We start from the raw sequence: 13,414 nt of genomic DNA, 5'->3' as shown, positions 1-13,414 counted from the left end.
TTCAAACATCTATACTTCGCACTACATAGATTCTGGGCATGGCCAAACGTCTGGCACCTGTGGCACTGCCCAGAAGATGATCTTTTACGGAGTGGTTCTGGTGTGACGATGAGACCACAGACTGTTTTTAAGTTGTAGATATCCTTGTATATTTTATGAATCTCGACTAGGACTAATGGCATGGGAGTCTTGTCTGCTTTGTACATTCTGCTGACCTTGACTGGAGGCAGGTCCTGAGAATTCAGGTCAGCAGCTATTTCTACTGTGTCAATGTCTTCACAGACACCACGAAGGACCACTTTTAAGATTTTTTCGGAGCCGAGCGAAAAGGTGTGATACTAGATGCCTCTCTCGTCCAGTTCTTTGGTCAACCTTCTATAGTCTGTCACTGTTGCTGGCTGGATCTTGATGATTCATACATCCACCAAAACCACCTCATCATCTTCTTAAAAAAACCAGGAATCTACAAACTCCATTGCTCTTGCGCGATTTGCTACGTAGGATAGACAGGAAGATCTGGAGAAATACGCATGACTGAACACCAAAAAGACGTACAATACAAAAGAGAACAAAAAACGGGTCTTGCTTTCCATGCCACTTCCACTGGACAGGATGTACTCTGGCAAAAAACGAAGATGTCATACATAGAAAACAACAGTTATATAAGAAAATTTAAAGAAGCTGCTAATATGCTAAAAACCCAACCCAATGCAAGAAAAATCAAGGTTTAATTCTCCATCAAGTGTGGTCAGCTCTAATAAAAAATCTACCTCAATCTGAGCTCGGACTGTATGAACGAGAACAAGCACACGTGACATCGTCCAGTATTGTTCAACGTCAATAACTTTTTATATCTGCATTCTGTTATTTGAGTTTATGAATAGTCAGACGGTTATGATTTGTATTTATTAATTCTCTTGTTTAAACTTTAAGTTATACTATTTACCCCCTGAAGATGTAAATCCTACGATTTACGAAACTTGTCGGGAACTATTATTTTAGTATTTTGTATAACTGAATAATAAAAAAATGTGGTGTAATCACAAATATATCTTTTGAACCCATTAGCCACAGAAGTCTACGCCTGCAATTATTGTTATGGTCATTATTTTAAGGCTGGTAAATTATCCGCTGGTTATGTGAGTAGATAAAACACTGTTTTCTAACCAATAGGTTGTTGGTTCGAATCTTGTTTAGCTATAGTAACTTGGCTTATACGTTTTGAATCTTAATCTAACAAATAAGCTTAGCTGTTGATGGTTATTCTTGACTTATTTTTCAGTATTAACACCACACATTTTATCACAAAGATGTTTTTATTAACTGCTTATATTTCGCTGATTTTCAACTCAGCATCGTCAGAGCACACACACACACACACACACACACACACTTGTACACGCGACAGTGAACATACAACATGACCATTTCTATTCCCTATATCAGAGGTAAAAAAAAAGATAGCCAAAGTATTGATGAAACATGGCCTTCGCACCACTTTCAAAAACCGCATGTCAAACTGACAACTCTGATCCTCTCGTCTAAGGATAAACTGCACCCTTTAGCACACCCAGGAGTGTATGGAGTTCCGTGTGACTGTGACTTGACTTGACTTGGCCTATTATGGGCAAACAGGAAGATCAGTGAACATCCGCCAGGAAGAACATGAAAAATACATTCACTACTATTACTATGGCAAGTCGGGACTGGCAGATCACGCTTTGGACACTCCTTCACACAGGATTAGATGGAGGAAAACGAATGTGCTTTTTAGGAGTCGCTACATATCTGAAAGATTATCTTTTGAGTCATCAATGGCTTTGAAGAATTCTCCCAACCTTAACAAATATGGTTGCATTAATTTGCCAAAAATTTGGGAGACTGTTATCCTAAGAGAAACTCCTGCATAGCTGATTTTTTTTCGTTAGAGGGCGCCAAAAATAGGATTTTAGATCTTTTGTTCATTGCAATTGTATAGTTTCACTCACTCACTGTCGCGTGTACACGTGTGTTGTGCTCTGATGATGCTAAGTTGAAAATCAGCGAAACATAAACAGTTAATAAAACATCTCTTTGATAAAATTGTGTGGTGTTGTTAATACCGTCAAAAATAAGTTTTGAATTTTAGTTTAGTTATTCAAGGCGTAACTGGGGGAAAGCATTTTGTAGGTTAATAAATGTTATTGATTGACTTACATTTATCGCATCATGCGCTGAACAGTGTGATGTATTTTTAACAGGGTCCTCAGCAATATTACTGGTGCCATAGTGAATGTTGACGAATACAAGTACCACGAGAACAGAGATGGATCTGTGGATCAAAAGAAGTGAGTATTCCGATGTGTATTTTGGTAAAAACAACTGCCTGTAGTTTAATAAAATATACTGGCAGTAAACGTATCTATAACTTCTCCAATAATTTCATATGCTAAACTGGAGCACTCATTAACAGCTAGTTTTTTTGTTTTTTTTTCAGAAGCGACCTCTATCTCCATTTTGTAGATCGAAGAGATAACTCCATCATGGATGTTACCACAGTACTATCGTAAGTATTGTTTACAGTTATTGGCTTCAATGCGTACAACAATACCTGACAGAATTTCTAGTTGTAATCATTGTTACCACCTAACAATGTTTCTTTTATTGTTCTTCTAGTTTAATTGACAAAAATATTGATTTTCTGGATGAGCTATTTAAGGAATTCAACGTCATTGATAGCGAGGTGAGTGATATGGTCCTTGTGATTTAACTTCCATAACAAATCACACTTTTTTTTAAATAAAATCAGTTGATGTTTCAGGTTCACTGTCCCACTCTTTATCAGATTCTAACTATATTTATTTCGGGAGTTTTGTGTATCAACTGAGTTCGAATATTTTAACATTGTTTTTTAGAGTGATATTCATTTTTTTTTTAATAGCCTGCCGAGGCAGCAGTGATGGAATCTGACGTAGAAGCGCAAGTTCGGTCGTGGTTAATAGGTTTGTGCGTGTTTCTAGCCATCATGCTGGTCCTGGTGATCTCCCTGTGTCTCACCCAAAGGAGTAGGTAAGTATTTCTCAACAATCATTTGGTTATAACAAAAGAGAATTCGCTTTTAAATTTTTTTTTATTTATTTGCTTTGTTTATTTGCAGATACGAACGTAAGCTGAAGGCAGCTACTGCAACAGCATTTGGTAAGATATTTTCTGTACTTTTTTTAGACTCTGAGTTATCGCCCTTTAAGGAAAGTTAAACTGTAATTGGTAACCATTCAGCCAACACATTATTCAGTTATTACTGTTTTGATTTCAGGATCTCAAGACTCGGCCTTAAACAGGGCAGATGTTCCGAACACCAACCAACACTCCGTGGAAGGGTAAGCACCTGATTTAATAAAATATATCAAATAAACGGAAGAAATAATCTGTGAGTTATTTTTTATGCGACTCCAACCTACGAAAAGCCGTTAACCTATAATACTTTAGCACCAGAGATCAAACAATGGAAAGTTGCATGCCACTTCAAGCCTCCAGAAGTGGTCTCGCACCGAGTGATAAAAGTCATCTCCCACTCAAGGGCATTCACTAGCTTGCATGCCCACGTTGGAATGCGAACCTGCAGCCTGTTCGTTGGAGAGCGGATGCGTTAACCACTTGACCAACTATGCTAGTCTAGTCACGTGACGCTTTTATTTCGTATGGGAGTTCCCCCTTCCCAAAGTGACGGATTGAGCCCTCCTAATGAGGGATTAAGTACGTATTTTATGACTGCAAATCCAAGTGTGTTCACGGGGTGGTTTGCCTGTTCTGGGGTAAGAAAAACCCGAATTTCAGGGTAACCCCCCCCGTATGAGACTGGCTTAACTCACCTTTAGTCAAAAGAGACCAGATGAGGGTTCCTCACGTCACTGACGAGAATTGAACCCAGATATTTCTAAAAGGACTTCGTCTATACCGAATGAGGCTTAACGTGACGCTCAATCGTTGCAACAGCACTGCGTGTTAATTTGCATAAAATTAAAAAGATTAAGAACAAAAACTTCAAAAGAAGTCAAACCTGACCCCAAGTCAAGGTGTAGGCTTCAATTATCCAATCCATCGGCCAGACAATTGCTTATTCAAAAGCTGTTCCAGTATGATGAATGTGAGGGGGACTATCCAATACTTGGATCATCCCCCGTACACCCAACAGTATTGGATTTGAAAGTAACTCCAGTTCCACTCATGTCAAAAAACTTTTGGAATGTCTGTGTAACGTCTAACAGCAATGTGTGGATCTTCAGAACCAACCCTATATACCGGTGTTATGTCCGTTCACTTTTCCTAGCACGTATCTACTGTTGGCTGAGTACATTGCGTACCGACTCTCCAATCAAGACTGCGGGTTCGAATTCAATGAATTAGTGAATTTCATCTCTCTCTTTGATCGCCACTCAACTTATTAGTGACTTGGAATGGCTTGAAAAAAAGGTTCCGCGTTCTTGAATTCAAAATTTCTGAAAAACCTTAGCTGACCCACTATACTAACGTTTAACTTGGGACGGTTGTAAATCACAGTATAATAATAATAAAATAATAATGAAAGCAATCCTAAGAAGGACTGGCTATATGGACGAAGCAAGAATGCTTTTCATCTTCCCCGTTATCTGTAGAGGACAGTGTAAGGATAGGATGTTATTGAGCTATAAGCTCTGATCTCGGCAGGAGGGAAACAGAAATAGCCGAGCCTCAGTTAGAACTTCATTGGCTACAGCATTGCCATCCATTACCCTCCATGGGTATACATTTAAGTCGCCTCGTACGACATGCATGGGGTGCAGTGGGATTGTTAAGTGAAGCCACCTCTAAAAATTAAAACGATCCTCCGGACGACTCCCTACGAGTAGCCGAAAGACTATCCAACTCAGCATCGGCTCCATTCAGTGATGGGCTTCCCCACCACTGAGCAGAACCGCTCATATTCCAGGGAAAAGCATCCACCGACAAAGTCCCTCACGGGCCACGCCGGAGAACACCGTCCTCAGAGACTCAAAGTGCTCTCTCTCAGGGCAAACCTCCCGAAATCTGTTCTAAGTTCTCCCTCACCGGGAACAAAACTTCGGAAGAAACCTGAGAGAGGGCACTCGCCTCTTACGACATGCATGAGTTATAGCGGCGCTATTCTTATCCCCGCCACCACACAAGGAATAAAAGCAGTATTATGTTTGCATTTAATTGTATTATTATTATTTTGAATATTTAAAGGTGTATGGTCAACTTAAGGAATTTGAATAAATACTTCAAGCTAGGTAATATATTAATAAAGAAATCCAAATTTAATAAGTTTCATTATTATTTAAGAGAAAAATAAGAAACTACAGTTGCATATATTTTTTTTACATCAAAATATATATGATTTTGATGATATATATAAATATATATATATGATTTTGTATTTTGATGTATTTATATATACCGGTGATTATAAAATAACGTCAAGTGTTCAAAGCCCTCTAGCGAGTAATGTATTGGACGAAACACACCAATATTCGGTAGACGTACACAGTGGAACATGGGAATTCGATTTAACGAAAAAAAGTAGTACCAAAAGTCACCAACAGGGGAAATTTTGGCGCTGTTTACTGAGTAAAATGCATTAATTTGCATTATCGCGTTTCTTGTGAGCGATCATGCAATAAAAGGGAAGCCTGTGAGATTTCTTATTCGTAGACGAACTGCTTTTCGATGCCTCTTACCTTACGTGAGCGTGCTTTGTTAGTCAAACTCTATTATCAGCGGAACAATAATGCCAGTGCTTGTCTTCGTGATTTTCGGCGTATTAAAAATTTACAAAAAGGACCGATTAGCGTAACAAACTTACGAAATCTGATTCGGCGATTTGAAACTACTGGAACTCTAGCAGTGCAGGTAGGCAGGGGACGCAAACCAATCAATCACCAACAAGTTGAACAAGTTGCAACTGCTATTGTGGAACAGGAGATGACGAATGTGCAGGGTACCAGCAGTGCACGAGCAATATCCCGGCAAACGGATATCGCATACACAACGGTGTGGAAAATCCTACATCAGATGTTGAAGTTTTACCCCTAAAATCAGTCATGTTCAAGAATTGCGCCCTGGTGATGCGACCACACGAATCGACTTATCTTTGAGATTCTTAGCACGCATGGAAGTGGATGATGCATGGCCGTGGCAGATTTTATGGAGTGACGAAGCGCACTTTTATTTGAACGGCGATATTAACACACGCAACTGTCGCATTTGGGCTGCAACTAATCCGCACGCGTGTCTGCAGATGCCTATCCACGCGCCCAAAGTCACAGTGTTTGACTTTGATTTACGGCATCTTTTATGATCGGTCCATACTTTTAAGAGGAAAATCGCAAAAATGGACCAGTGACCTGTTCCGTCAATGCTAACAGGTATGCCAATATGTTACAGAACTTTCTGGTTCCACAACTGCAGCAAGGAGGATGTCTCGATTCGACCATCTTCATGCAGGATGGTGCACCACCCCACATCGGACTGCAGGTACAGTGTGTTTTGCGGCAACATTTCTCTGACAGAAGAATCATTAGTCGTGCATTTCCCACGCCATGGCCATCGAGATCGCCTGATCTCAATCCTTGTTGACTTTTGTCTGTGGGGATTTCTTAAAAGCATTGTGCATCAAGGACATGTACCCGATATTCCAACTTTGAAAGATCGAATAACGTTACACGTGTGACAAATCAATTCCGATATGTTGCGAGCCACTGTGGAAAATGTCGTGCTCTGTATGCAGTTCCTGGAACATCAGGATGGTGGTCGTATTGAACCTCATTTGTAACTAACAATAAACGTCCTGAAATTGGTGTCTCTCATTTGCCATTTACTCATTCATTAGTCACACCTAAAATTAATTTGGCAGCGCCAAACTTTCCCCTGTTGGCGACTTTTGGTACTATTTTTTTTTTCGTTAAATCGAATCCCCATATTCCACTGTGCACGTCTTCCGAATATTGGTGTGTTTCGTCCAATACATTACTCGCTAGAGGGCTCTGAACACTTGACGTTATTTTATAATCACCCGGTATATAAATCCTGAAAATACATTTGTCTTACGACCTGTATTGCTCTCAGTTTTTGTAGGACCCCTTCTGATTGCTGTTCTACTTTTGTCTGGGATATTTAAGAGCTTATGAATCACTCAAGTTACATTAATAATAATCGTTTGTTAATGTACGTTACAAACATATTAATGAGATATCCATTATTGCCATATATGCAACCCCGCGTATTTGCTAATAATACCAGCGTGTAACAATAACAGCTTCATTTAAATATTATTACGTGCGTTAGAAATATTTACTGCTTCAATGCACAGTTGGTGAAGTGATTGGAACAATTATTCTGCTTCTCTTTTCTGTAGATCAAATCCGATTTGGATGCATGCATATGAGAACGATTGGTACAAAGACGGAGATGAGATTAGGTAAGATTTTCTGAAAGCTCTAATTTTATCAATATTTGAGATCTTACATCTCCACTGTCCCATCAAATGTTATTTCTAATTTACATTTTCTGTAAAATTATTTTTGGACAACGGACTATTGCTATGTTGTCTTTGTATATTAAATACTTCTAATGTTTCTTTTCTAAGTAGTTTTATTTTTAATTTCAGCCACCATTCGGACGACAACTCTTTAGATGAAAACGCCGTCGAAGACACCGACTCCCCTCCTGATTCTTCGGAGAGTAACTCACCCTATCGTAAGCCCTTCCCGGTGCGTCTTAACACCACTAAACCATATAACGAATCGGGCAAAAACGTTCCCATAGAACGCCCATCAAGTACTGCTGCCCAGTCAGGGTCCTCTTCGGATACATCGGGTCACCACTCCAGGAATTCAAGTGATACCAACAAACACCAAAACGATCTGAATAAAGCGAACCTTCTGTACGGCTATGAACCACCGCCAAAGGTCATCCATACACACATTGCCAATTTAGAGACTTCAGAATTATGAGACACGCTCGGTAGAATGATCCAAGTGCCTTGGAATGAACTCAATGGTCTCCTCCTAGAGGTAGGATGGGGGACAAAAAGACTGTGGATTTCAACTCCTTCAATGATATATTGTATTTTTTTTTTTTTTAATTATTGATGACTTTGGAAAGGAGATTTGTGGATAGAAGTGTGAAATTTTATCTGATATGCGATGTTGCATTGCCTCAACTACAGTTCCAGTGTTCAAATCGTAACATATTCGTTATCTTCCAAAACATGTACGAGGTGCATACCAAAATCTCTTGCCATCTTGATATTCAACTATTATAAAGTACCTCTGTGAAGCCTCAATTTTGGGATCAGCTGATACCACTGGAAAATACTACCAACTGTTCTTCTATCGAAGCCTGACTTACGCCACTAAGCAAAAAAAAAAAAAGTCACCATCCAAATCAAACTACAAAGTTTCCGAGCAAAATCATGATACTGGAACTTACACTCATGAAATTTTGATATGCACTTTGTAATATTTCATTGTTTAAATGATGTGAAATTTCATTGTTCAAATGACGTAACATACCATTGTTTAAGTGATTTCTCACTTTTCATTGCTTAAATAATGTAATATGCAATTTACTGTTTTAAGAGATTTAAACTACATTGTTAGAATGATGTAACATTCGATTGTTTAGTGATGTAATATAGAACTGTTTTAAGTGATGTCACGTTCTATTGTTCGAATGGACGTTCCAAATTTCCAATCGGATTATTATTGACTTATCCTTATTGGACCTTTTGCTACTTCTGTGACGGGTTTTTGACAGAAAAAAAAAACTTTTGAAGAACAAATCAGCAGGGTATCTTGAAGATATGTTAAGTGCCTCGTTTTTTACGACAGTAGGAGTAGATTTTTACAGGATCGCCACTCCTCATGTGCCACTTCGTTAAGTATATGGTAACATGTATTTTGCGTCTTTTTTTCGTGCCTCGTGCAGGGTGACAGGCTACAATTTGTAAATTCATTTCTGGGATAAAACTTCGTGAAACGTTTCGACTCCTAAAAAATGACCTTCATCAGGAACAAAAGAAAAATAACGTGGATAGTGACTTAAACTTGCTGCCATAATTTACTGGAACCCACCACCTCCCAAATTCGTTTTGCGTGTCACCCTGTTTTGGGTCTGTCATCTGACGTACATAAAACAGATGTTATTTATATTTCTACTTTGTTGTATAGCAATTCCTTTCTTCTGTTTTTTACCGACTTACAGGAAGTCTCTAAAGGCTGTATGTGCTTTTCTGTGTAAATAAACTATTTTTACTTTTGAAGAGTACTATGTTTCAACTAATTGTGCATTTATTTACTCATTATTTAAATACAATTCAAATTTTCCTTAATTTGAATTGTTCAAATGATATAACATACCATTGTTTGAGTGGTGTCTCACTTGTCATTGTTTAAATAATGTAATATACAACTTACTGTTTTAAGAGATGTAAACCTCATTGTTAAAATGATTTTATTTTATTATTATATTCCCAACAATAGTTGTGCGTCATTGCTACAAGACAATTATCATTCCAAAAGAAAATATGTACCATGCTGATCATTAGGGAGATATCATTATAACAATAAAAAGTGAAAAACTCCAGAAAAACTGGTGGATTTTCATCCCGCAAGCAGACAAACTGGCCTGTGAACACATCGGCTACAGTCATAGGATATAGTAGGGCAAGGAAGGCAACGGGAAACCACCTTGATCATAGTCGTTTCCCTAGATGATGACGTATATATAGCTGCCTCTAAACAGTCGAAAGGCTATAACCTCAACAGCATATACATTCTACAGGGTGTCCATAAAATAACTTCCCCTCTTTGGAGGTATCTATAGCTAAATCCAATGAACGGAATGAGACCAAATTTTATATTGAGACTTTTGAAGGCATGGGGAGATGATTTCCGCAACAAAAAAAAAAAAAAAAAAAAGATTTAGTGCCAAAAGTCGCAGATTAATGTAGTGATTGAACTCGGAGGACATAATGTTTTATTCATCAGAATCAGGGTCCCCTGGACCACATACACGATTTTCAATGTGCTGACCTTTCTTGTGTACAACAAGTTGCATCCGGTGTGCGACATGCTCTACAGCTGAGCGTAAGGAGTCGGATTGAACGTTCATAACAGCCCATTTTATGTTCTCTTTCAAGACATGCAAGTTTTGAACGCTACCAACATGAAACCATTTTCTAAATTCCCGAAGGGCCTCTACGGTATTGCACTGTTTAAGGTAAAACAACTTAACAAGTAAAGTACCCTGAAGCAAGGTAGGACGGCTATTGAGCACAATTCGTCAGTCATTCGAATCACTGCCTGAACGTTCCCAATCCCTTTTTAAGTGGAATTGGTAGCACTGCTGTCACGTACGCACAGTAAAATTTGCATAATCGTTTTTACCTGCGTTTACCGCAAATACTTGACTGCTTTCGGCTCCGACAGCGCCAAAATTTCCCCTACCGGCGACTTTGGTACCAAATCTTTTTTTCGCGGAAATCATCGCCCCATGCCTTCAAAAGTCTCAACATAAAATGTGCTACACATGCCTCCAAAGAGGGGAAAATTATTTTATGGCCACCCTGTAGAATGCCAAACAGTCTTTTATCAATAAACCGCGGAAGACTACAACCAACACTGGCAAATAAATACAGTCAAACTGGAAGTATTACTCGATCAGTTTCGTTAGAAGAGTTTGTCCGGGCAAGCTGCTCTTACGAATAGAGTAAAATAGAGGAGTTTTCAATTCCTCTTGAAGGTTTGTATTCTTTTCTGTACTCCAAAATAAATCAGGAAAATTATCTGATGAGTAGAATGAGAATAGTAGCTTCCGGAAGTAAATATGACTTCTCGGTAGACTGGTTTCCTGGCATGCTTTGAAAGAACGGAGCAGACATACATTAAGTATTTTTCAAGAAACGAAACCTGGTGTTTTGGGTTTCAATGTGAAACGTCATAGCAGCAAACTGGCAAAGTCGTTTAGTCAGCGCTTTTAATGACAGCTAAACGTTGTCCTTGTATTCGTAATACTTCTCAATGTAAATAAATAATATTTATTTAAGCCTGTAGAGCATGTTAATAGTGAAATGATATCAGAAATCTGAGTGTCTAAACTCCGCACTGGTGACATTAAAAGTACAAAAAGAAAAAATAAATAAAAGAAACAAATAACAAAAAACATATTAAAGGCATCAAAGTGTGAAATTGTATGTGCTTAGTTTCACTCGAGTGGTCACATTTCTAACAGGAAGTCATACAACAGCATATGAACTTATATTTATTTATTACCATATTTTTCCTAAACAGACAAAAGCAACCACTTGGGGATGCGCTAATGTTTTTTAGAAATATTTTAAGACGCATTTTTTGTTTGTTTGTTAAAGTTAAAATAAAAAAAAATTAAAAGAGAAATAACATTTTTTGTAAACCAAATCATTGTATATGATTATGTACCTCTTTCGTATTTTTTAATGTTTCTGATTTATATTTTGAAAGTTGTGTGTTTGGACCATTTTTTCCATTATATGTTTCTAATATTATTCTATTTGAATAGGAAAGGGCTTTATTTTGTTGAAAGCTACAGACCCATAAGCCTCTTGTTCAGCCTCGGAAAGGTGACAGAGAAAGTGATCCTCTCAAGATTCCAAGCAGAAATAGATAAGTTAAGGAATTTTGCCTAATGAACAGTTTGGCTTCCGAAAGGCCCATAGTACAGCTCAACAAGTACACCGGCTGGTAGAAATCATTGCAAAAGGCTATAACTGGAAATTCAATGCAGCTGCATCTTCATCGACGCAGACAAAGTATGGCATCAAGGCATTCTCTACAAACTCATAAAATTTAACTTGCCAATCAAGTTAATAAAAATAATCCACTCTTACTTGAAAGACAGATATATGCAGGTCATGGTCGGCGAAACGGTTTCGTCGAAACGGTCTTGGCAGACGTGCCTCAGGGATCTCTTCTGGCGCCTCTCATGTTCTCAATCTACGTAGCGGACATCCCTCTGAACCCAAGAACAACATCGATGATACTGCATTGATGGCAAGATCTCTGAGCCCAAACTGGCAACCAGATGACTTCAAACCAGCATACATATTTTAGAAGGGTGGCTGGCAGACTGGAGGATCCAAGTTAACCCCCAGAAAAGCTCAGTCATACTGTTTACAAGAAAGAAAATCCCTAGCATGGAGGACATTTATTTATTGGAAGTAAAGATTCCATGGCAAACTGAAGTCAAATATCTTGGAGTGATTCTTGATAGTAAACTCCTATTCAGCAAACATATTAAATACATTACCTCGAAGACATCCAAAGTCTTAGCACAGCTCTACCGTATGATCAACAGACAAAGGACACGCAAACTGGACACGCAAACAAAATTAACAATTTACAATATGGTAATTCGACCGGTTATCACTTACGCTTCCCCCGCATGGAGCCACACCGCGAATACAAACATTCTAAAATTTAGAGATTACAGAATAAGTGCCTGAGGATGATTCTGGATGCCCCCTGGTTCATAAGAAACACCCAGATCCATAGAGAAGTTAATATCCCTTATATCTGTCCTAGATCTAGCTAAGAAGTTCTTTACTAAGACGAGCAACCATCCAAACCCGTTAATCAAGGAAGCTTCGGAATATAATGAAGTGGAAAGCTACAAATATAAAAGGCCGAAATATATCTTAAGTACAGCTGAACACAGCTAATTTCACTGTCCTCATTGGGCGAGCATGTGGCTCATTAACACCCCCGTTCAAAGTTCTTTCATTACAAAGGGAAATATGAAAAGCAATTTTGCTTCACCCGTCTAGCCAGAAATGTTATTCGTATTTCGTTTATTATAATTTAGATTATAATTATATTTATTTTATTTTTATTTATACGGCAGGAGAGACGCTATCTTTACATATCTTCGTTCATCTCTGAGAAAGGGGTGGTCTTTGTTCAAACCCTATTACTTAGCATCACAGAATAACTTTTCCCGTTTATGTTATTTTCGCTTTTTTTTTCCTTTCGATAAAGTGCCTAAAATGAAAAAATCTTTTGTTCTTTTCAAAATCTACTTCTATAAAAACCTATCCTAATATTTCTTTCCTATGACTTAAAGTTTAATGGCTGCAAATAATTATATAAAAAACAGTATGACTTTGATTATCAGAAATTTAAAAAATGAGATAAACAATTCATATTTTAAGAACACACAGAGACAAACCAATTGTTTGTCTATAAATAAATGTTTAAATAAATCCTAACTGATATAGAAACAAATACAACGCAGTTTAATTAGATAAATTATTAATTTTAAAACAATACAATAGAAACCTTAAAAATTCGAGCTTATCAAAGATACTAAAGATCCGATTTTGAGGCATGCATTTTGCTTC

At 37.9% G+C, this 13,414-nt stretch overlaps 1 protein-coding gene across 1 annotated transcript in view; it reads left to right on the top strand.

Annotated features, from left to right (window-relative positions):
- The window catches only part of Cad88C (cadherin 88C), a 56,299-nt gene extending 48,232 nt beyond the window's left edge, over positions 1 to 8,067 (top strand). The window contains exons 30-37 of the mRNA XM_090403585.1: positions 2,241 to 2,327; positions 2,477 to 2,545; positions 2,656 to 2,722; positions 2,921 to 3,048; positions 3,137 to 3,177; positions 3,296 to 3,359; positions 7,394 to 7,456; positions 7,646 to 8,067. Coding sequence (XP_090259711.1) covers positions 2,241 to 2,327; positions 2,477 to 2,545; positions 2,656 to 2,722; positions 2,921 to 3,048; positions 3,137 to 3,177; positions 3,296 to 3,359; positions 7,394 to 7,456; positions 7,646 to 7,991 — 865 coding nt within the window. The 3' untranslated portion in view covers positions 7,992 to 8,067. The remainder of the gene's footprint in view (positions 1 to 2,240; positions 2,328 to 2,476; positions 2,546 to 2,655; positions 2,723 to 2,920; positions 3,049 to 3,136; positions 3,178 to 3,295; positions 3,360 to 7,393; positions 7,457 to 7,645) is intronic.
- Positions 8,068 to 13,414: the final 5,347 nt, after the last annotated feature.

Source organism: Typopeltis vanoorti, chromosome 14, assembly GCF_054136105.1.
Source record: "Typopeltis vanoorti isolate ZY-2024b chromosome 14, IOZ_Tvanoo_1.0, whole genome shotgun sequence".
Taxonomy (NCBI): domain Eukaryota; kingdom Metazoa; phylum Arthropoda; class Arachnida; order Uropygi; family Thelyphonidae; genus Typopeltis; species Typopeltis vanoorti.
Note: the sequence above shows the minus strand (reverse complement) of the source record. Positions and strands in the feature narration are given on the sequence as shown.